We start from the raw sequence: 18,455 nt of genomic DNA on the forward strand, positions 1-18,455 counted from the left end.
TGTTGAATTGGTTAATCCTCGACTCTGATGGCTTGCTTATGATCCTTCAATCCTGTAATCCTCCGACCCCGCGATCCCCAAGCTCACCAGTGACATTCTGGTTACACAAGGTCATTTACATAGTACGATATTGTTATTATAATTGGACATGGCTCTATTCGATGGAGCATCGTTCTTCGGTCTTCATCTGTTATCCGACTTCATCCACTGTCTCCGTCTATTTATCAGAGTACTCCGTTGGGTCAACATACCTGAAACGACTTTCTCCACTGTTGGTACCAACACAGCGGATAACCCTGTATACCCTGAACCCTTGGTCAAGATGGTCTTCCAACCTCCCTCATGGGTCCCTGACATCACCACCCAGATTTCCCCCAATGCAAATGTTGCTGAATGGGCACTCGAGAGCCGACGTGCCTCTGGTAGTGTTCGCTCACCTTTCATCTGCGCCTTGACGGGCAAGAAGTATACCCTCAAGGAAGTCAGAGAAAAGGTGAACGCTTTGGCGAAAGCCTTGTGCAATGAACTTGGATGGTTACCGAATCAGGGCACTGCTGAAGACAAGGTCATTGGCGTTTTGGCTGTCAATTCGGTACGTTGCTCAACACTCCAATGGGCTTATAATCCTGATTACTCTATAGCTTGACTTTCTCGTTGTTTGCTGGGCAATTCATCGCATCGGTGGCATTTGTCTACTTCTCCAGCCTACTACTTCACCCGTTGAGATTTCATCTCACATGACCAAAGCCAAATGCGACATCCTCATCACATGCGAAGAGCTATTACCCTCCTGCAAAGAAATCTTGAACCGTCTTCCCAAAGCCCCCCGACGGATCTTCTCCATCAACACAAGCAACACTCAATTGCCCAGCTTTGAGGGAAAGATCAAATGCCTACCTCAACTCTACCAGGAGGGCAGTGAGCTCTCTGAGCTTGAGCAGCTTCAGCCTAGGGATGCTCGCACCACGGTTGCGTTCTACCTTACTACGAGTGGAACTTCAGGACCCCAGGTACAACAAGAGTTCTCACCTGTATCAATTTGGCCAAGGCTAATACGATTAGAAACTCGCCATAATTACGCATGCTAACCTAATCGCCAATGTCACTCAAGCAGCCGTCTTTGAGAGCTCAGCTGGGTACAAACACCCTGATATCGGCCTCGGAGTACTGCCGCTTAACCACGGCTACGGTCTCGTCACTACCCACGCTATGTTTGTAAGAGGTGACTCGACTGTTCTTCATCCGAACTTCAACATGCAGTTGGTTCTCAAATCGATTCAAGAGCATCGCATTTCGCGTCTTTATCTTGTAGGTTATTTGTTGCCTTATGAAGAAATGTTACTGATGGTGCAAGGTCCCTCCCGTCATTGCCGCGCTGGCAGCAAACCCAGTTCTCTTCGAGATCTTTGATCTCTCTTCGGTTCAAGATGTTGTCCTTGGCGCTGCGGCATGCAGTGATAGTGTGACCAAGAAGATGAAGTCTTTGATGCCTAGCTGGAGTCTCCTAGTCGGATACGGTAAGCCAACACCAACACAGGATCGGGTTCCCTCCCTCTGACTGACTTCCCTGCAATAGGTCTGACTGAATGTGTATCCATCGTGACGTTCAGCCGCGCGGCTGATATCATGCCCGGGTCGAGCGGTTGTCTGTTCCCGTCTAACCAGGGCCGTCTCATTGATCAGGAGGGAAAGGAGATCACCACATATGATACTGCCGGAGAGCTCTACCTCAAGTCAGCTGCCATGATCCCAGGATATCTTGGTGAAGATGATGCGATGAGGTCCAAGTTTACAGTTGATGGATGGTTGCCCACTGGCGATATTGGCTTCTTCAGAAGAAGTCCCCATGGTGATGACCATCTTTATCTGGTTGACCGACTCAAGGACATGATCAAGGTCAAGGTATGTTTCCTTCCGTCTTCCCATGCCTCATCACTGACAAGTACCCAGGGCCTACAAGTCAACCCCGCTGAGATCGAGGAGCTCCTCCGAGTACAGCCTGGTATTTCCGACGCCGCAGTCATTGGCGTTGTAGACGATGAAGCAGGTGAACGACCGCTTGCCTTTGTCGTACCAACCAAGCAGGATATGACTGCCCAAGAGAAGAAGGAGCTCATCTTGCAGTTAGATGAGAGTATCAAGGCCCAGCTTGATGAGACGCACTGGCTGCGTAAGCAGATCCGTTTCATCGAGGAGCTTCCCCGAGGTCAGAGCGGCAAGGTCCTGAAGAAGATTTTGAGAGAAAAGGCAAAACAGAAGGATCAAACACCTATCAATGGAGCCAATGGGGCAAATGGCAGCCCCCCGGTGAAGAGCATCAATGGAGCGAACGGAATTCACGCACAAAGCGGGACAAGTGAAGCAGCCCGAGTTTAAGATATGATTTTTATGTTTAAGTATTTAAATTATTTCCCAGCTCAAATTGTAATTACTTCAACTGGCACAGAAATTCAGATCTTGCGAAAAAGAATGCGGATAAACAATGAGATGTAAGTAAACCACTGCTGTGCAAAGGCATCAGCAACGAAAAGGTATCTAGGATATGGGGAGGAAAGACAAGTTAGGACCTCGGCTCTGAGCGGCAGGAACACTGGATAACATGATGGGCCCTTAGACCAGTCGCATTGAGCAAGTCTTGCTCCCTAGAGCCTCAACCAAAGGACCCCAAACATGATCGTTAGTCAGGGCGGTATAGATGATCGAAACCCAGGACCCAATAGTTCTCTTCTCTTGCCTATTGATCTTGCCCCTGACGCTTCTACCGGGATGCTCAACCAGGCCGTGATGGAAGGGCACTCCCAGCTCTTCTCTTACAAAAGAGTATAATCTCAGAGAAGCGCGGCCCAGGAATTGCTTGGTAGGAGGCTTGATGAAGAACTCACTCCGTGTCTGGGTAAAGGTTGAATAAGCCAAATTCTCCAGGTCTCTCTGGAGTGACCGTGTTGATACAAGATGCATCTCGTGCTCCTCAAGATGCTCACAAAGGACCGGTACCGTTTCCCGGGACAGGATCTTGCATCGATCTTCAAGATCGATGCAAGCCGAAGCATTCCACGATTTGACAATAGTCTCGTGAAGGCTCTCATAGATTCCTTCAGCTACCTGGTCGTCAACTCCACCGAGGAACGGCTGTACTACAGAGGACAATTTGCTTCTGAGCGCTTGAAGATACGTCATATGTAGGACCCGCAAGTCCAAGGCCTGACAAACAGCGAAAAGATGCGCAGCGCACATTTGCGTGACAACACCAGCAGCTTGAAGAGTATACCTTCCCGAGATCAGCGCTAGAGAGTTGATGGACTGGTTGTGCATCTCTGCGGACTGGACATGGGGCGTAACAGGGTTCGCAAGATATCCAAGCTCTGACAGGTAAGCAGCCATGCTGATATCAATACCCTTCATGGTAAAAGACAAACTGGGGTCGTCGGCGACGAGATTTGGAGGAAGGCCTCTGTTCATTGTAGGGTTGATCAATTCGGAGGAGAGGCTGAAGAGAAGTTTGCCGACCATCTGAAGAGCTAGGCGACTCTTTTCCATTCCATTGGCAACGGAGCTGGAGATGAAGTTGGCGCCCGAGTAGACCTCGCCGGATTTAATATCGATGATGGGGTTATCGGAAGTTGAGTTCAGTTCCACTGTAATCTGAGATAGTACGGAGCGGACATCCTCAACTTGAGGGCCGAGCCACTGTGAAGCGCCTCGTAAGGCATATCTATCCTGCGCAAGACCGGGCTTGAACTTGTCGTCCCCTTTGAGACTTTGAACGAGTGAAGAGCCACCGAGGAACTGCAAGATGGTCTCAGAACATTCGACTTGCCCAGGGTGAGGGCAAACAGAAGAAATGAAGGGATGATAGTTCTCAGCCTTGCCAAGTAACGCCTCGCATGACATGGCTACAAGGCCTTGAGCTAGTAACAAGATCTTGTTTGCCTCGTGTACTGCCAGGCATCCCAAAGCAGCTGATGGAGCCGTCCCATTGACCAGTCCGAGACCCTCCTTGGGTCCAAGAGTAATTGGTTCGAGTCCAGCGAGCTCAAGGGCCTTGTCAGCAGAGAGAACGAAGGAAGTCGATGTGCGGACGCGAATGTCAGGGTTGCCCTCAAGCATACCGGCGATATATGATAGGGGGATCAAGTCGCCAGATGCGGAGATAGATCCTCGTAAGGGAACAATAGGTGTCATGGCCTTACGAAGGAGGAGCAGGAGGGCTTGGACAAGCTCCAGACGCACGCCTGAATGGCCTCGAAGCAATGTGTTGCAGCGAATCAACATGGCGGCTCGAACCCAGGTGACAGGCATACTGTTGAGCCCATTGTCTTCATCAGTCAAGATCCCCGCCTGGGTGAGTTGCAGCAGTGCCGATTGCAGAGCTGGGAGGTCTTTTGTACGAGTATCAGCGCTTCCGCCGAAGCCAGTATTGACACCTAACATCTAGTCAGACTAGAGGATTGAGACACTGAGAGTTGGTGATCTACCGTATACAAAGTAGCCCTTGGCGAGATACTCTTCGAGCAATACGACACTTTTATTCATAGCGTCTGCAATATCGTCTCTCTTCGCGACATAAGCATTGCAGTTGTACCTAGAATCCTTGTAAGATTGACAATCTGTAACATCCGTTGTTAGTAACTTACTTGGCAACCGCAATGACCGAAGCGACATCAAGGTCGGATCCATCTAGAAGAATAAAGCCGCAGTCCTTGATACTCTGAATCTTTTTCCAGATGTCGCAGGCTTGAGAAGCATGTGTAGATGAATGACGTGAAGATTCGGAGGGTTTAGTGCTTCTAGAGGAATCACAGTTCCGGTCGGACACTGCAGTCACATGGTGACCACAGCCAAAAAGGTGATCAGTGTCTCGAAGCGGCATTTCAAGACACTTGATATTGAGTTCTGCACAATAATGTATTTGAGAATTAAATACGTTCGCTTGAGCTGGTAACAACAAGCTATTTAACCGATCTACGTATGACAATCACTACATATCGGTTTCGGTATCCGAATCCCGCATGCACCATTCGCTCCACACCTCAGCTCTGTACAAGGGATTTCTCCAAGAACTTGAGTCTACTGAGATTTGATAAGACTTCGTGGAGACGCCGACAGACTTGTGACTCGTTATCTGCGGCGGTTCCAGTAAACCATTCCTTTTTAGATATGACAAGCCTTATAGTGATATTTTGACTTCAGTTAGCTCAGTTGGAAGATTAAAGTTCAGGGGATTACCTTTTCAGTTATGTAAGCTCTATCAATAGAGGGATTACTTGTCTCGGCAAGTTGTGTAACGCATTGGTAGACTATGTTTGTACTGTATCAAGAAATGCTACCCGAGACAAAACAGATCTAACCCAGTATTGCCCATCATCGCTGATCCCGAGCTCCTGGTCCTAGTTCCAACCCTAGCGATAGCCATGAAGAACCGTTAGAATTAAAGTTCAAGGGATCACTTGTCTGGGTAAGTCGTATAACGCCGTGGCGGGCTATTTTAGCTCGTGGTTAATAAACACTAGCCCCCACAGTCACCCGGGATCGCAAATCTTAAGCTCGGTGTTCTCTCCATCGACCTGGCCAAAGTCGTTAAGCTCCAATAATTAATGCTGCTAGCGAACTGTATTATAAGATCTACACGCCTTGGCATGTTGACGTAACTCACCACTCTAAATGTAGAACCGTCTGGACCCGGGGAAGCCATTTATCTATTAGTTGACCCACTGGCACGAACCTTTCCTTCCAATCCCGTCAAGATAAGAGATAGATCTTCGCTCGTATTGAAGCTCACGATACGCCCCTCGGGGAGCAAAAAAAACTTAGGACCTCTACTCTAAGTGACAAAAAGACTTGGGCAAGTTTAGTATAAACTTAGGAGGGTTTTAGGTTAGTTATTCATATCACTTAGGATAAAGGTCTCAAGTTTTCATGCCTCCCCTAGACGCCCTATAAGCCAAGAACCATATCGCAATATCAACCGCCTTGGCATGTTGACGTAACTGCCTACGCTAGCTGTAGAAACCATGTGGCCTTGCGGCAGTTAGTTATGTCTTAGTCAACGCTCAGACGTGAGTTATTCTTTCTAATCTCATGGTGGCTTGACAGGCCTGGCACGAGATGCGCCCTCGGAACCTCGAGGCGCCGAGTTCGGCATATCGGAGACAAGAGCCTATAAAATTCGTGCGAGTGGAGGATATCAAGGCCTATCTCTTTGTCCATATCCTCTTTGATGAAAGGTTTCCACGAAGCTCGCTCTCAGATCTGAGATATCACAAGCATTAACTACTAGTCAAAGACTCGCTCTGATACTGTATAACAACTGCAGTCCTAAGAAGTATGAAGTCCAATAACATGTCTATGCAAGGCGGAGGGTACTACAATGAGAATTGTACACTCCAAGGCCTGGCCATCGACAAGGCACTATCTCTTCTTGAGCCCCCCAAATCAAAAGGTCCGTCGAGTTAAGTATCACCATATAAAGCTTGTGTCTTCAAGTCTTTGCTCCTCCCTGGGTAGGGTCATGTCACTGACATATCTTACAGGCACTTCCATCACTCTTGCTGATTATGGTTCCTCTGAGGGCAAAAATACGTGTGTTACTGCCCGTTTTCACTTATTGATGATATGAAGAAGCTGATGTTACTCAGGATTCGGCTTCTTGCCAACTATCTTTCCAACTTGCCTAATCTTTCATCTGCAACTCTCGTGTTCAATAATTGGTCGCTACTATCACAAGATGGCAGGCTACCCGTCAATCCTCTCATGGTTCCTAAATCCTTTTTTGGACAAGTCCTGCCTGATGACTTCGTCGATGCAGGATTCTCCTTCACAGCCCTTCACTGGCTGCAGCACATGCCATCTTCATTTGAGCCATCAGATCTGGCTAGGTACGCTCACGAAGATCTGGTGTCTTTCTTGTCAGCTCGTCATAGGGAAATTCGACCAAAAGGCACCTTAACACTCTGCATTCCCTGCCATGGCCAGATCGGGGTTTAACCTGCGGTTGCATGTCTGCAGGCTAGTATTCGCAGACTCGCAAGCACCTATCATGTCGATCCGTCCTTCACAGTACGCTTGCCACTCTACTTCCGTACCATGGAAGAGATACTGTCTTCTATCAATGCCGAAAAGGGAAAGTGGATGGTCAAATCTCACGTAACAGTTCCAATCATGCACCCGTCATGGTCTTCAGCTGTGTTGGATAAAGACTCTGTGGATATGGCAGCCAGGGTCAGGTATGCTGCTGGTATTACTGGCTTCACAACTGCAGCATGCTCTCGATTTTTGACGGATGAATTGGGTGCTTTCCCCAAGAAAAGAGACCTTGATGAACCCGCCTTGCGATCGGGAGTTCTCACAGAGGCAACATTCCTTGAGGACTTATCAGCTTGCTTCAAGGACGAGTTTCTCCGCTCATATATCACAGAGGAGGTTGGTTTTACTTATGCTTTTGTGCAGCTGCAGAGGTTATAACATGGCCCAATGCTTGTATTGTGTTCATAGGCAAGCGATATTTCGATTTGCGGCGATTGAGGTCGCACCCAACTTCCATTCATAACAATTCGGTGCTTTATACATCTCCAACACGAGTGACTATAGCTTATCGACTTTGGTAGTCTCAATAGTCTCATCTCGCTAGGGTGCTCATCTTGTGCAGCTCAGCCGAGCGGACTCTGGTTTCCCATAGCCATGTGCTGACAATTGCATTGAGTAGGTGACACGTTGACCCGTAACTAGAAAACAGCCAAGATCTTCCATCCCACGCTCATGCCTTTCGTGATGACAAACATCAGAAGGCTGAACGTGCATAATGACCCAGTAAAAACAATCAACCCCCAGAAATCCCCTTGACAAGCGGTTAGAATAGTCCCACCAATAGGGTTCCCTATTAGACAAGCTATGCTGACGATAGTAAAGCACGTCGAGTAATACCGACCGTACTGGCTCGTCGTACACAGCTTGCCAATACAGACAGGACTGACGCTGATATTGTTTCCACTTGCAAAGCCTATGAGGACCGCATGGAATATAAATCCGACGGTTGTATGTCCAAAAGGCAGCCAAATGACAAAGCATGAAAAGATGGATAAAAGTACGGAGATAATATTGGCGTTAAAGGGGCCGATGTGATCGGCCCACCATCCCGCTAACGTGCGCCCGAAGAAAGATCCGGCATTCAAAATTGCCAATACCTGAAAGCTGAACTTGTCGCTAAATCCCTGCGAGACGGCGTAGGAACTAATGTAAGCTATAGCGATAGAGAGAGCACAATGCATCGGGAAGATAGCGATAGTAGATAGGAGGAATGCCCTTTGCTTGAATATGGTCATATTTGGGTGGATGCTGCTCTTGATGACGGGCCGCAATCTGGAACGGACCAAGACATTGGACATGGCCGTCAGGGCGAGGCACAAAAATCCCAAGATCTGGACTGCCCAAGGCCAGCCGAGCGATGGATAGGATATCAGCCCCTGGAGCAGGAGGGGAAATACAATGCCTCCAACCGAACCACCGGCGGCAGCAATGCCCGTAGCAAGACCTCGACGCCGATAGAAGAAATGCCCCACGGCGGTGATGCAGGAAGTGTTGAGGAGGGCGCAGGCCGTGCCATTCAAAACCCCAAACACAAGCATAAAATGCCAATATTCTAGATTAATGTACTGGCTGTTAGAAAGCCCATTCATTCAGCGCACGGGTTTCGAAAACTTGAACCTACCATCACAGATGCTCAACAGCATGAAGCCCCCTGTCATAGCAAGTGTTCCAGCTAGGATCAGCCACCGAGGGCCAAATCTGTCAAATAATGGGCCGATGTAGACACCACAGAAATACGCGAGGAAGGTGTACACAGAAAATACCCATCCAATAGTGCCGTTATCGTATCGGGATAACTGGTGTGTGGAAACATATGATTGGAATGCGGCAATGGTGTTTGTGGTACCCAAGGCGGCGAAGCTGAGGTTTTGTTAGCGGGCTTGCAGAGCGAGCTTAGACTAGCTTGATAGAAAACAGAGCCTTACAGGCTACACCAGGCACCAAAAACAACCAACCATGACTGTAGGCCGCCTTCAGGGAAGCCGTGTTCCTTTGGGGAATTGAAACATGGTGAATTATCGTCGGGATTTGCTGGAAATCCTCGAGTTTCGTCCCCGTTGCGAGCAATTGCCGGGACATTTTCAAAATCCAGGCGCTTTGAGGGTTCTTTTGCGAAAATGCCCATTTTTGCAAATTGTTTGAGCAATTAAGAAGTTCTTCAGTGCTAATTCGAGAATTTACCTGACACTAAATACATAATTGTTACATGCTCAACAGGGCGCATATACCGGGGACATGACTATCTAGGACTAAGTTGACCCACGCAAGCTTGTACATCAAGGCGCAAATACTGGGGAAAGTGGAGACTGTTGTTGAATGCATCTTGCTGACTCACGCACGTTAGTAGCTTTGAGGCTGCTGTCATTTTTGACTCCTCTGTCTCAATCATCATTCAATTGACAAATCTCGAACGAAATCATACCAGGCCGAGATAGACCAAAACATTGAAATGGATCCCGTTGGTGTTGAGGCCGAAGAACAGCAGGACTTTGACAGCTTTTGCATTGCGCCTGAAGTGCTCTCGAATACCTCATACACGGACATTTCAGCTTCCCAGCTCAATGGAGCAACCCTTGTGCAAGATGCATTCGATGACACATTACTCGAGAGCACGTCGGAGCTGCCCTCCAATGAGCCTCCTATCAACTTTTTTGGCGGCTCTGCAAGTCTCGAGAGTATCTTACATCAAGCATCCACCAATATAGCTGGATGGCCAGATTCCAATGACAATTTCGAGGGTGTTTGGATGGCCGGCGACCATGCTGAGCGATATGGCCCAATGATTTCCTCCTCAAGCCGGTCAAGTATATGCCTCAACACCAGCGGCAGCCTGTCAAGTAATGGTGAGGGCCTTGATCAAGGCCCGGTAGAGTACCAGTTGAGTAACTTGGACATACCCGGTGATCCCCCACAAGCCGCTCGTCCAGTTCCACCCAAGGCTGGGACTCGATTCTCCCTCAAGACGCTCAAGATATTACAGCGTTGGTACTCCATCCACATAGACCATCCCTATCCACGCAACGAGGAAATGCAGGCTCTTCAAGAACACACGGACTTGAGTAAAACCCAAATCTCAAACTGGATGGCCAATACTCGGCGACGCCACAAACTTGAGAAGAATCCTCGGCCTTCGACTGGACTTTCATCTCTGCCTCCCGCTGGTATCCCGAGTAGGCCAGCAACACCGGCTCCTAGTCAACGGTGGTCACGGCGAGATACGAGTCCTTTGCAGCGCTGGGTTGATTCTCCCGCAGAATCAGAACCTGCGAGCATTGCTGCAATTGCCGAGGCAGTTGCGTCTAGTCCCCCGAGAGATCCTGGTAGGCTACACTGCGTAGATTCTCACTGTTTGCTGCATTTCAAGACTGACCAGCTCTAAGAAATGCCACAAAATCATTTTCTCTGTGACGACGGGACGGACCCATCGTTTGTGGTCTCATCCACAAGCAGCATGGGTACTCTCAGCGGGAGATCATCAACATCAGCCCATTCGAGCGTTTCTGGAAAACACCTCTTCGGTAAGAGGCGCCGCCGAAGAAAGCCAAATCGAAGAAGAGTATTTCTTGGTGATAATGTAAAACCCTTTGAATGCACATTTTGCACTGAGACATTCCAAAAGAAACACGATTGGGAACGACACGAAAAGACAATCCATCTCCGCCTTGAAAGATGGCTGTGTTCGCCTAATGGATCCCGAGCGGTCAATCCACAAACGGAATTGGTGTCTTGCGTATTCTGCGGTGAACCTGAGCCGAGCAATGAGCACATTGAGCGTCATAATCCATCTTCCTGTCAGGAACGGATTTTTAATCGCAAGGATCATCTGAAGCAGCACCTCCGCCTCGTCCACAACTCTCAGCTTGTCGGTTGGGCTACAGGTAGCTGGCAGACTTCGATTTCCAATATCCAATCTCGATGTGGCATCTGTGACAGCAGGATGATAACCTGGGCTGAACGGGCTATCCATCTAGCAGATCACTTCAAGATTGGTCTCGGCATGTCTTCTTGGAAGGGAGACTGGGGATTCGAAAAATCCGTTCTCGGCATGGTGGAGCTAGCGATTCCTCCATGTAGGTTTGTTTTGTTTTCCAAAGGATACGTTATACTAACGTAAAAGACCTCATCCATACCTTACGAGCAACCCCATTCCCTTTTCAGGGTAGTAGTGGACCAGTTAGCTCTCCGGATAGTGCTTTCGAATTGATCGCCTTGGAGTTGGCCCATTTTATGCATACATACCACGATTTAACAAGCACCGTCCCTGATACAGCAGCAATACAATTAGAGGCTTGTCGTATTATATTATCCTCCGATGTTCAGTCTGTTGATGTTGACCAGATCCAGGATCCAGGATCATGGCTCCGGGATCTCATTACTTCCAACGATGAGATCATGCAAAAAGCCCGGTTTAGTCCCATCCGCTCAAGTAAGGAAAGCAGACTTGCAGTACCTATCGTCATCGGCAAGAAGAACCTCTTCGATTATTGTCCTTTTGAGCTTGAGCTAAAGAACTTTGTAAAAGCAAAAATAGGATCTGGACATTTAGACATTCCGAGCCGCGAGCTGCAAGATGAGGCAACTGAAATCATCAAGCGAACGGGAAATGATGTTATCCTACTTTCATCAGACTTCGTTGTCGGTTGGCTAGTTGAGCTCGCCCGTTCATCCTCGCGGTGGCTCCGAGGATTCCGAATGCGTGCTCATCTGCCACCAGAGGATCGTATTCCGAATCCACTAAGTAACAATGAGGCGACTTCAACGAATACAGACCACGTTTCAACACAAGAATCCTTACAAACTGCACCAGAACTCCTCCTCTTACACGGCTGTCATAAAAACGACCTAGCACCGAACTCTTCGGAGCCCAGTTACAATATGTGGCCTACTTTCAGCTGCGACCCTGATTTAAGATGGACTCCATTTCACAGCAAAGGCTTCCCTTCTGTGCATGCGACAAATTCAGCTGCAGGACTATTATCCTATGATCATCCATCTGTCCTCCCACTCTCAACAAGCAATATAGCCCTGGACGGCCCCGACTATGAGCTTGCAGGGGTAAAAACAGGACTCTATATGTTAAACGACCCGAATATTCACCAGAGGCTAGCGCGAGCACTGGGTCGTTGGACTAGGGCTATGATGTCTCCTGCAAACCCTAACAGTCATATTCCTACCGACGAGGAGCTTCGGCATCACGCTCGCTGGATTACATTTGAAGAGTCAGTTGCAATCAACTTTATGTCGTCAAGAAACTAATTATAGTAGTGAAGATGTCTGGCACAAAACAGCGGCCGATAACGATGAGTGGCTGTACCACTTCAAGGTTAACGTCGGTATCCTCCCCACAGTTCAGAATTGATCGATCCAGGTGGCACGCCATTCTCCAACCAACAAGTTTCGGATACTCTATCGCTTTCTCTGCTCAGTGGCACTGGTTCACTCAACGGTTTTGGTCCAGGCCAGGAATCGATGTACGGTGACATAGATGCCACTGAATAGTGCACCTTCTGGTCTCATTGACATATGAATTGAGATCAATTCGCCATTTTCACAGCGTTAGCCAGGTCTCACGGCGACTACCAAGCATACTGGCAACATCTTCCAAAGCAGTTTAGTTAAGAAGGGCGCGGAGTTAGTGCCCATTGTCGTATTAAAACCTTAGATTACATATTTAATGACTTCTTTCTTACATCATGAAATTTTATTCTCAGTCTAGTGGCTACTGATGTCCGAATACTTTCTTTTCCTTTCGTAATCTTGATGTTGAAACCGCATAAACCAGCTGCCTTTTACTAGCAAAGTAGGAGCTTGCTGCTTGCCAAGATCTTTATCGATAAGAGGTCAGGATCCATTGGTGCCAAAGGCCAGCGACTACGAGTGGGGCTTTGCCTCACTACGTTTGGCCCGTACCCTAGACATCTTTGGGCTTTCTATTTTTATCTTCCCTTCATAGCAATTTCATGGTTTACATCTCTCGGATATCAGTAATCATGGAATTTGGCACTTTTGACGTATCCTATTAGTACACATATGGGTTTTAATTGCTAATCTTGGTTACCTCCACTGGAACCGCGAAAGCTATGCACGTATAGGGTTGGTGTGTGTCGACCTGTCATAATGAAGTGTAAACCAACATTAAGCGCCGAGGCCGCATTGTTGGTTGACGCATTGTTAGGTCGCGTCGTTTGAGAACCTGCAATGTTCCCTGAAGGCCATTGGAGAGGCGATTAGCAGAGTCAATGGCAACAATGCCTTAGCCCAAGACGCTGTTGAGGAGTGCAAGAACTCGTGCGAAGCTGAGCTTAAAGCTCTGGGAACACTTCTTACGGATTTAAAGGGGCTGCCTGTTAATCCCGCGGGACCCTTTGCTAAAGCGAGAAGTTCCATGCACAAATGGAGCTATCCTTTCAAAAAGAAGAACATCACCAAGCTTGAGGGCAGATTGATGTCTACAAATAATGTTCTTAAGACTGCTTTATCTGCTTTACAGCTGTGAGATAGATTCTTCCAATTACTTCCGCACGCTATGGCTAACTCGACCTTTAAATCAGTTCCATTTTGAACGATCAGAGCTCAGCCATCTTGGCCTTGCAGAAGATGATCGACGTTATTCAAATGAGAACAGAAAACACCTCAAGAGTGACAATAGAGCAAGCTATCGATTTCGGCCAATCTCGCCAGTATAGCCAATTCATTTCTCGACCTATATCTACGACGGCTGAATCAAGGATCGACGAAATCCTCACGCACCTACGCAACGCCGGTACTGCACAAGCACAGATTGCCCGACTTGCGGCATACCCACAAGATCTACAAATATTATGCGATGCTATTTCAAATGTGACATTTAGCCAGCGACCACCATCCGAGGTGCCAGTTCTTCAGCCTGTGAGTTCTGAAAGCCGTCTGAGCCCTGGAACGCCTGGATTTTGTCGTTGTGTAAAGCGTCAAGAATTGCAGCGCAGCGCCGGCCGTTGGGGTCTAGTATTTTTCGAGACAGAGCTCACAAAGACAACACACCACACGCCAGAATGCCCCTTATCACAGATAAAGACCGCAACCCAACGAACGAGAAGTGTCCTTGGAGTATCCATTCCCAACATCTTGGGTATCTTGACAGCCGCCATCGGTGTCTCAGTCTCTCTCACAACTGGTGCTGGTGGATTTAGCATTGGCCAAAACATTACTTGGGCTGCAACGGTCGATGAGAATTCCTCCCCATCTTTCAGGATTATCAGGACTCTCTGTGCCCTCAAGCTATGGACAGAGCCGAGTTTGGGTAATGAGCAGTACCATATGATCGCCAAGTCATGTGTGCGACGACTCCATTTGTGTTATGTCAACCGTCAAGCATCCCCAGTTGACATAAACAGCAACGGCGAATCAGTAATTGACATCCTCACATCAGGGATGAAAGGCAGTGTCAGTTAATTTAACACGAAATACAACTGGTGTATATTCTAACTAGAGATCTTCACAGTCAGGGCCGGGGAAGAAAGCAGGAGATGGTGTTGCACTTGTTTTTCGGTCTCTTGCTAATTTTGAGGTGCCTGTCACCTACGATCGTGACGGGGAGTAAGTTCAGAACTATACATTGTATTTAGGTGATCTCTATGGAATATGCTAATCGTTTATTTAAATAGTCTGCGCTTCCTGTCATTTGTTTTGGAAAGCGACTGGTTACTTAACACCGACATGCTCCCTGAAACCATGTCAGCACTTTTGTCTCGGTGTGGCGAGTCGACAAGACATGACTACAGGAGCGTGAAAGGTTTTGACAAGTACCCACAAAGACGTAGCATTCTCAAAGAATTTCCCCAAATCGCCCAAAGTAAGTAGTTAAATGGTGTTAGGAAAACCAGCTGACCTCGAGTAAAAATACTAAGATTCACCAGGTCTCGGGTTCAACCCGCTGAGCATCGCAGTTCTAAGGGAGGATGAAGAGGACGTCCGATTCCTAATCAAAAGATACCCGTCGCTCAGAATGGACGTCAACTATTGTGGCCAATCACCTGTTCACATAGCAGTCGTGGTCGGAAATCTGCACATACTCTCGCTCGTCATCGAAGATCTCAACCCCGAAACTATTAACACCATGGACAGTATGCAAAGATACCCGATCGATTATGCAGTTTACCATCTTCTTGGGAGGCCAAAGGCAGATCACCAGCAGTTATGTGTCAGTTGTAAGATGGTGGAGCTACTGCTTGATTCAAAGGCAATTCTATATGAGCGATCTCTGAAAGAGGGTCTATGGGGACCATGTACGCGCACCAAGACAGTCATTCTTCAACATCTGGTACAGAGAAGGAAGGAATTGGAACAACTAGCAGTTTCAAACCTTCCCGCTACAGAGATACAAAACCTCGGTCTATGCAGAGGTTGGATCTTGGACAGAAATGCTTCCAAGGTTCAGTGTTGTCTCTCAGCTCAATCCTGCAATGTACCAATTTATCTCAAGATACACTCTGAGAAGTGCCCGGCGGTATCGCAGGAAACCCCAAAGTCCGTCTATACATATATACTTGACAGAGAGACTGCTGAATATGCCTTTTCATTGGGCTTTGACAGGGACACTGCTTTTATCGACGTTTTTCGCCGCATAACAACTAATGTCATCCGAAGAAGTTCCTTTGGTTGGCCCTCTCCCCGGTACATCGACTGGATACTCGACGGTGGCGGAGACCTTGCATCGATAGTACCAGTGGATTTCGTGCCCGGGGTCGTTAATCAAGCAACATGGGCTCATTATCTTATGTCAATTTTAGGCTACAAGGCAAGATATTACCCTTACAGACTTTACGACAATGCTTTGCCGCAGTCAGTGGCAGATATTGCCTTTTCCGAGGTCCTAGGCGATGATTGTCTATGCCACTGCTCCTCACAGGGCTGCACACCTCTCATTAAGTTTTTGGAAGGCCTCGGGTGTCGCCGTCGCTTCCCTCGAACATCTTTTACTCTGACAGAAGCTATCAGATCGTTTGTGGCCAGCACCCAAGCTCTAATTGCCGGAGAACATGCTGCGCAGAGCTGGATGCCTCGTGCCGTCCTACGCTACGCGACATTTTGTGCATTAGGACTCCGTCATACTTGCTGTAAACATGCGAACGGCGGGTCATGCTCCATTATGGATTCAGGCGAGGTCGATGAGATACATGAGGAGGATTCTGCCACGCTACAACAGTTGGAAGACCTCGTTTCGTATTTCGGTGACGGCTACGGAAGCATGACCACTTTAGATACATTTTTAAAGGACGTTTGGCTTCCAAAGATGAAAGAGGTGTATCGAGAGACGACTTCTTACAATATGACAGAAGAGGAGCTCAGGAAGGCAGAAGCTTGCGGCGTGAAGCTGGCCATTGCTGATAGCAAACCTGTCCTCTGGTGTGAACCACCCAAAGGTACAGATTCCAACACGAAAGTGGATGTTGACGAGCCCGAACGTCTTACTGATATTATACCAATTGGTTTGGATGGGTGGATGAAACGATTAGACGAGATCGCGATAGATCCAGAGAGGCCTGCATTTGTCACCCCTGCGTCCCCGAGCACTATTGCTGTGGCCCAGACCGGTGTCTCGCATGTCACATAGTAGTGTCATAACTTCAGACACAGTCAAAAGTAGCAGTATAGAACGATGAGGGAGATATGGTATTGTATGATAAATTGCGATAGAAATTATCGCTAGTACCTTTAGATGATATCATGATCACAGGGCTTTCCTTCGAAACCAGTGGCATCATGCAAATGCAACGAAGCCGCATCTCTAACCCTTTTGATAGACCCGACCGTCGTGTTGGACGGTGTTTTAGGAATAAGCTTAACACCATCGATAGCGAGCTTGCTCAAAACATGTGCAGCAGCCTTTGCATTGATGTGCAGAGTCTCAGGGACCGGGTTCGTGATGTTATCGCAAGCTTGGTGATAACAAGCATCCTGCTCAAGACCCGTTCCAGTGAAAAGACCACCAACTGGCTTCTCGATGACTTCCCGGAAGGGAACATAGTCAGTTCCACCAGTCAAACCAACGGGTGTAACTTCGATCTTTTCCTTCTCAAAGAACTCCCTGAAAAGGTCTTCGATGACTTCAGAACCAGGAGGTCCACCAGGACCTACCTTCTCGCCGGTTCCGTCGAAAACACCAAAGAAGCCACGAGATACCATGTCGAAGTTGAGATAAGCCAAAAGGTCATCCACGTCGGTGGTCTTCAGGTTGTTCACATAGTAGCGAGATCCGACGAGACCGTTCTCCTCGGCGCCCCACCATCCAAAGCGGATTTTGAGCTTGGTGGAAAAGTGCTGCAGACCCTTTGCTGTCTCGAGGATGAGGGATGTTCCTGATCCATCGTCGTTGATGCCAGGTCCTGCTTGGACTGAGTCGAGATGAGCGCCGAGCATAACGACATTCTCGCCGTCGCCGCCTTTGGTTTCGGCGAAGACGTTCTGGGTGATGCGCGTTTCAATGGTCTGGATGATCTTGACAAACACCTCGAGCTTCTCACCAGCATCAAGACGAGCCTTCAGTGCCTGTCCGGGGTCTTGGTCAATAAGACCAGTGGGAACGTACTCCTTTGGGTTAGGTGCAGACAGAGTACCAGCTGTAAGCTTAGCTTCATCTGAGTTGTAAATAACAACGACTTGAGCACCAGCAGCTGCAGCAGGTTTAACCTTGCCTGCGAAAGTAGTACCATCAGGGCAAAGACCACGCTCGACCAGGACAACCTTCCCTTCAACATCGAGCCCTTCATAGTTTGCCGCATCGCATGCAGCTTCACCTTCAGGACCATGAACAAGCTCAGCTGTTACACCGTCCTCAGAAGTACTGGGGGTATAAGTCAAAGCGACTGTTCTGAACGTTTCATCATCGACAGTGACCTCAGCAGCGAGAGTTTGGGTGAAGTTGGCAGGAAAGTCTTGCTTCCATGTCTTGAAGCCCTTTAGCTTTGAGATTTCGTGGTAGATGAAGTCGACTGAGGCGGCGTATCCTGGAAGGCCGAAGGCACGGTTTCCTCCGTTGGCGTAGGCGATGTCATTGAGTTTCTTCAAGTTGTGCATCAACCTAGAAGTATTAGTGGACGAGGTCTTATGTGAGGTTGCATGGCATACCCCTTCTCGGTGATGAGCTTTTGAAGCTTCTTTGAGCTCACTGGAGGCTTGGTAGCCTCGGTCAAAGGCGAAAGAGCCAGAAGAGCAGCGGCTGTAGTCAACTTCATGGTGAATGGCTTCACGTCTCATTCAGAGGCAAGACTGGAGAGTAGAAAGCTTTCACCTTTTATACCCAGAAAATGCCCAGAATAAATACTCGACCCCTCATCAGTCAACACAAGTTCCTTCAATTCTTCAACAAACTTCCATCTTGCGTGATCTGCCCC

General features: G+C 48.2%; 6 protein-coding genes across 6 annotated transcripts; 3 read left to right on the plus strand and 3 right to left on the minus strand.

The window, feature by feature from the left end:
* Nucleotides 1-149: 149 nt before the first annotated feature.
* FOIG_12783 (uncharacterized protein) lies at nucleotides 150-2,500 on the plus strand. Its single transcript, XM_031213720.1, has 6 exons — nucleotides 150-592; nucleotides 642-1,010; nucleotides 1,063-1,308; nucleotides 1,355-1,517; nucleotides 1,577-1,902; nucleotides 1,951-2,500. The coding sequence occupies exons 1-6, from the start codon at nucleotides 323-325 to the stop codon at nucleotides 2,374-2,376; spliced, it is 1,800 nt and encodes a 599-aa protein (XP_031056678.1). The 5' UTR covers nucleotides 150-322; the 3' UTR covers nucleotides 2,377-2,500.
* Nucleotides 2,501-2,544: 44 nt separating this feature from the next.
* On the minus strand, nucleotides 2,545-4,870 carry FOIG_12784 (phenylalanine ammonia-lyase; the record flags this gene model as incomplete). The annotated part of the gene is made up of 3 exons (XM_031213721.1): nucleotides 2,545-4,424; nucleotides 4,476-4,582; nucleotides 4,635-4,870. The coding sequence occupies 3 exons, from the start codon at nucleotides 4,868-4,870 to the stop codon at nucleotides 2,611-2,613; spliced, it is 2,157 nt and encodes a 718-aa protein (XP_031056679.1). The 3' UTR covers nucleotides 2,545-2,610.
* A 1,469-nt stretch (nucleotides 4,871-6,339) lies between these two features.
* Nucleotides 6,340-8,639, plus strand: FOIG_12785 (uncharacterized protein; the record flags this gene model as incomplete). The annotated part of the gene is made up of 5 exons (XM_031213722.1): nucleotides 6,340-6,439; nucleotides 6,531-6,579; nucleotides 6,636-6,875; nucleotides 7,020-7,419; nucleotides 8,289-8,639. 5 exons carry the CDS (start codon nucleotides 6,340-6,342, stop codon nucleotides 8,637-8,639), a joined length of 1,140 nt encoding a protein of 379 aa, XP_031056680.1.
* A 33-nt stretch (nucleotides 8,640-8,672) lies between these two features.
* FOIG_12786 (uncharacterized protein) lies at nucleotides 8,673-9,208 on the minus strand (the record flags this gene model as incomplete). The annotated part of the gene is made up of 2 exons (XM_031213723.1): nucleotides 8,673-8,943; nucleotides 9,009-9,208. The coding sequence occupies 2 exons, from the start codon at nucleotides 9,206-9,208 to the stop codon at nucleotides 8,673-8,675; spliced, it is 471 nt and encodes a 156-aa protein (XP_031056681.1).
* A 324-nt stretch (nucleotides 9,209-9,532) lies between these two features.
* FOIG_12787 (uncharacterized protein) lies at nucleotides 9,533-17,529 on the plus strand (the record flags this gene model as incomplete). The annotated part of the gene is made up of 9 exons (XM_031213724.1): nucleotides 9,533-10,403; nucleotides 10,464-11,153; nucleotides 11,201-12,302; nucleotides 12,349-12,412; nucleotides 13,259-13,575; nucleotides 13,635-14,505; nucleotides 14,564-14,658; nucleotides 14,727-14,914; nucleotides 14,979-17,529. The coding sequence occupies 9 exons, from the start codon at nucleotides 9,533-9,535 to the stop codon at nucleotides 16,673-16,675; spliced, it is 5,895 nt and encodes a 1,964-aa protein (XP_031056682.1). The 3' UTR covers nucleotides 16,676-17,529.
* FOIG_12788 (uncharacterized protein) lies at nucleotides 16,777-18,331 on the minus strand (the record flags this gene model as incomplete). The annotated part of the gene is made up of 2 exons (XM_031213725.1): nucleotides 18,190-18,331; nucleotides 16,777-18,142 (listed from the first exon to the last, which is right to left on the minus strand). The coding sequence occupies exons 1-2, from the start codon at nucleotides 18,294-18,296 to the stop codon at nucleotides 16,777-16,779; spliced, it is 1,473 nt and encodes a 490-aa protein (XP_031056683.1). The 5' UTR covers nucleotides 18,297-18,331.
* Between the last annotated feature and the right edge of the window lie 124 nt (nucleotides 18,332-18,455).

Source organism: Fusarium odoratissimum (genome assembly GCF_000260195.1).
Source record: "Fusarium odoratissimum NRRL 54006 unplaced genomic scaffold supercont1.28, whole genome shotgun sequence".
NCBI lineage: Eukaryota > Fungi > Ascomycota > Sordariomycetes > Hypocreales > Nectriaceae > Fusarium > Fusarium odoratissimum.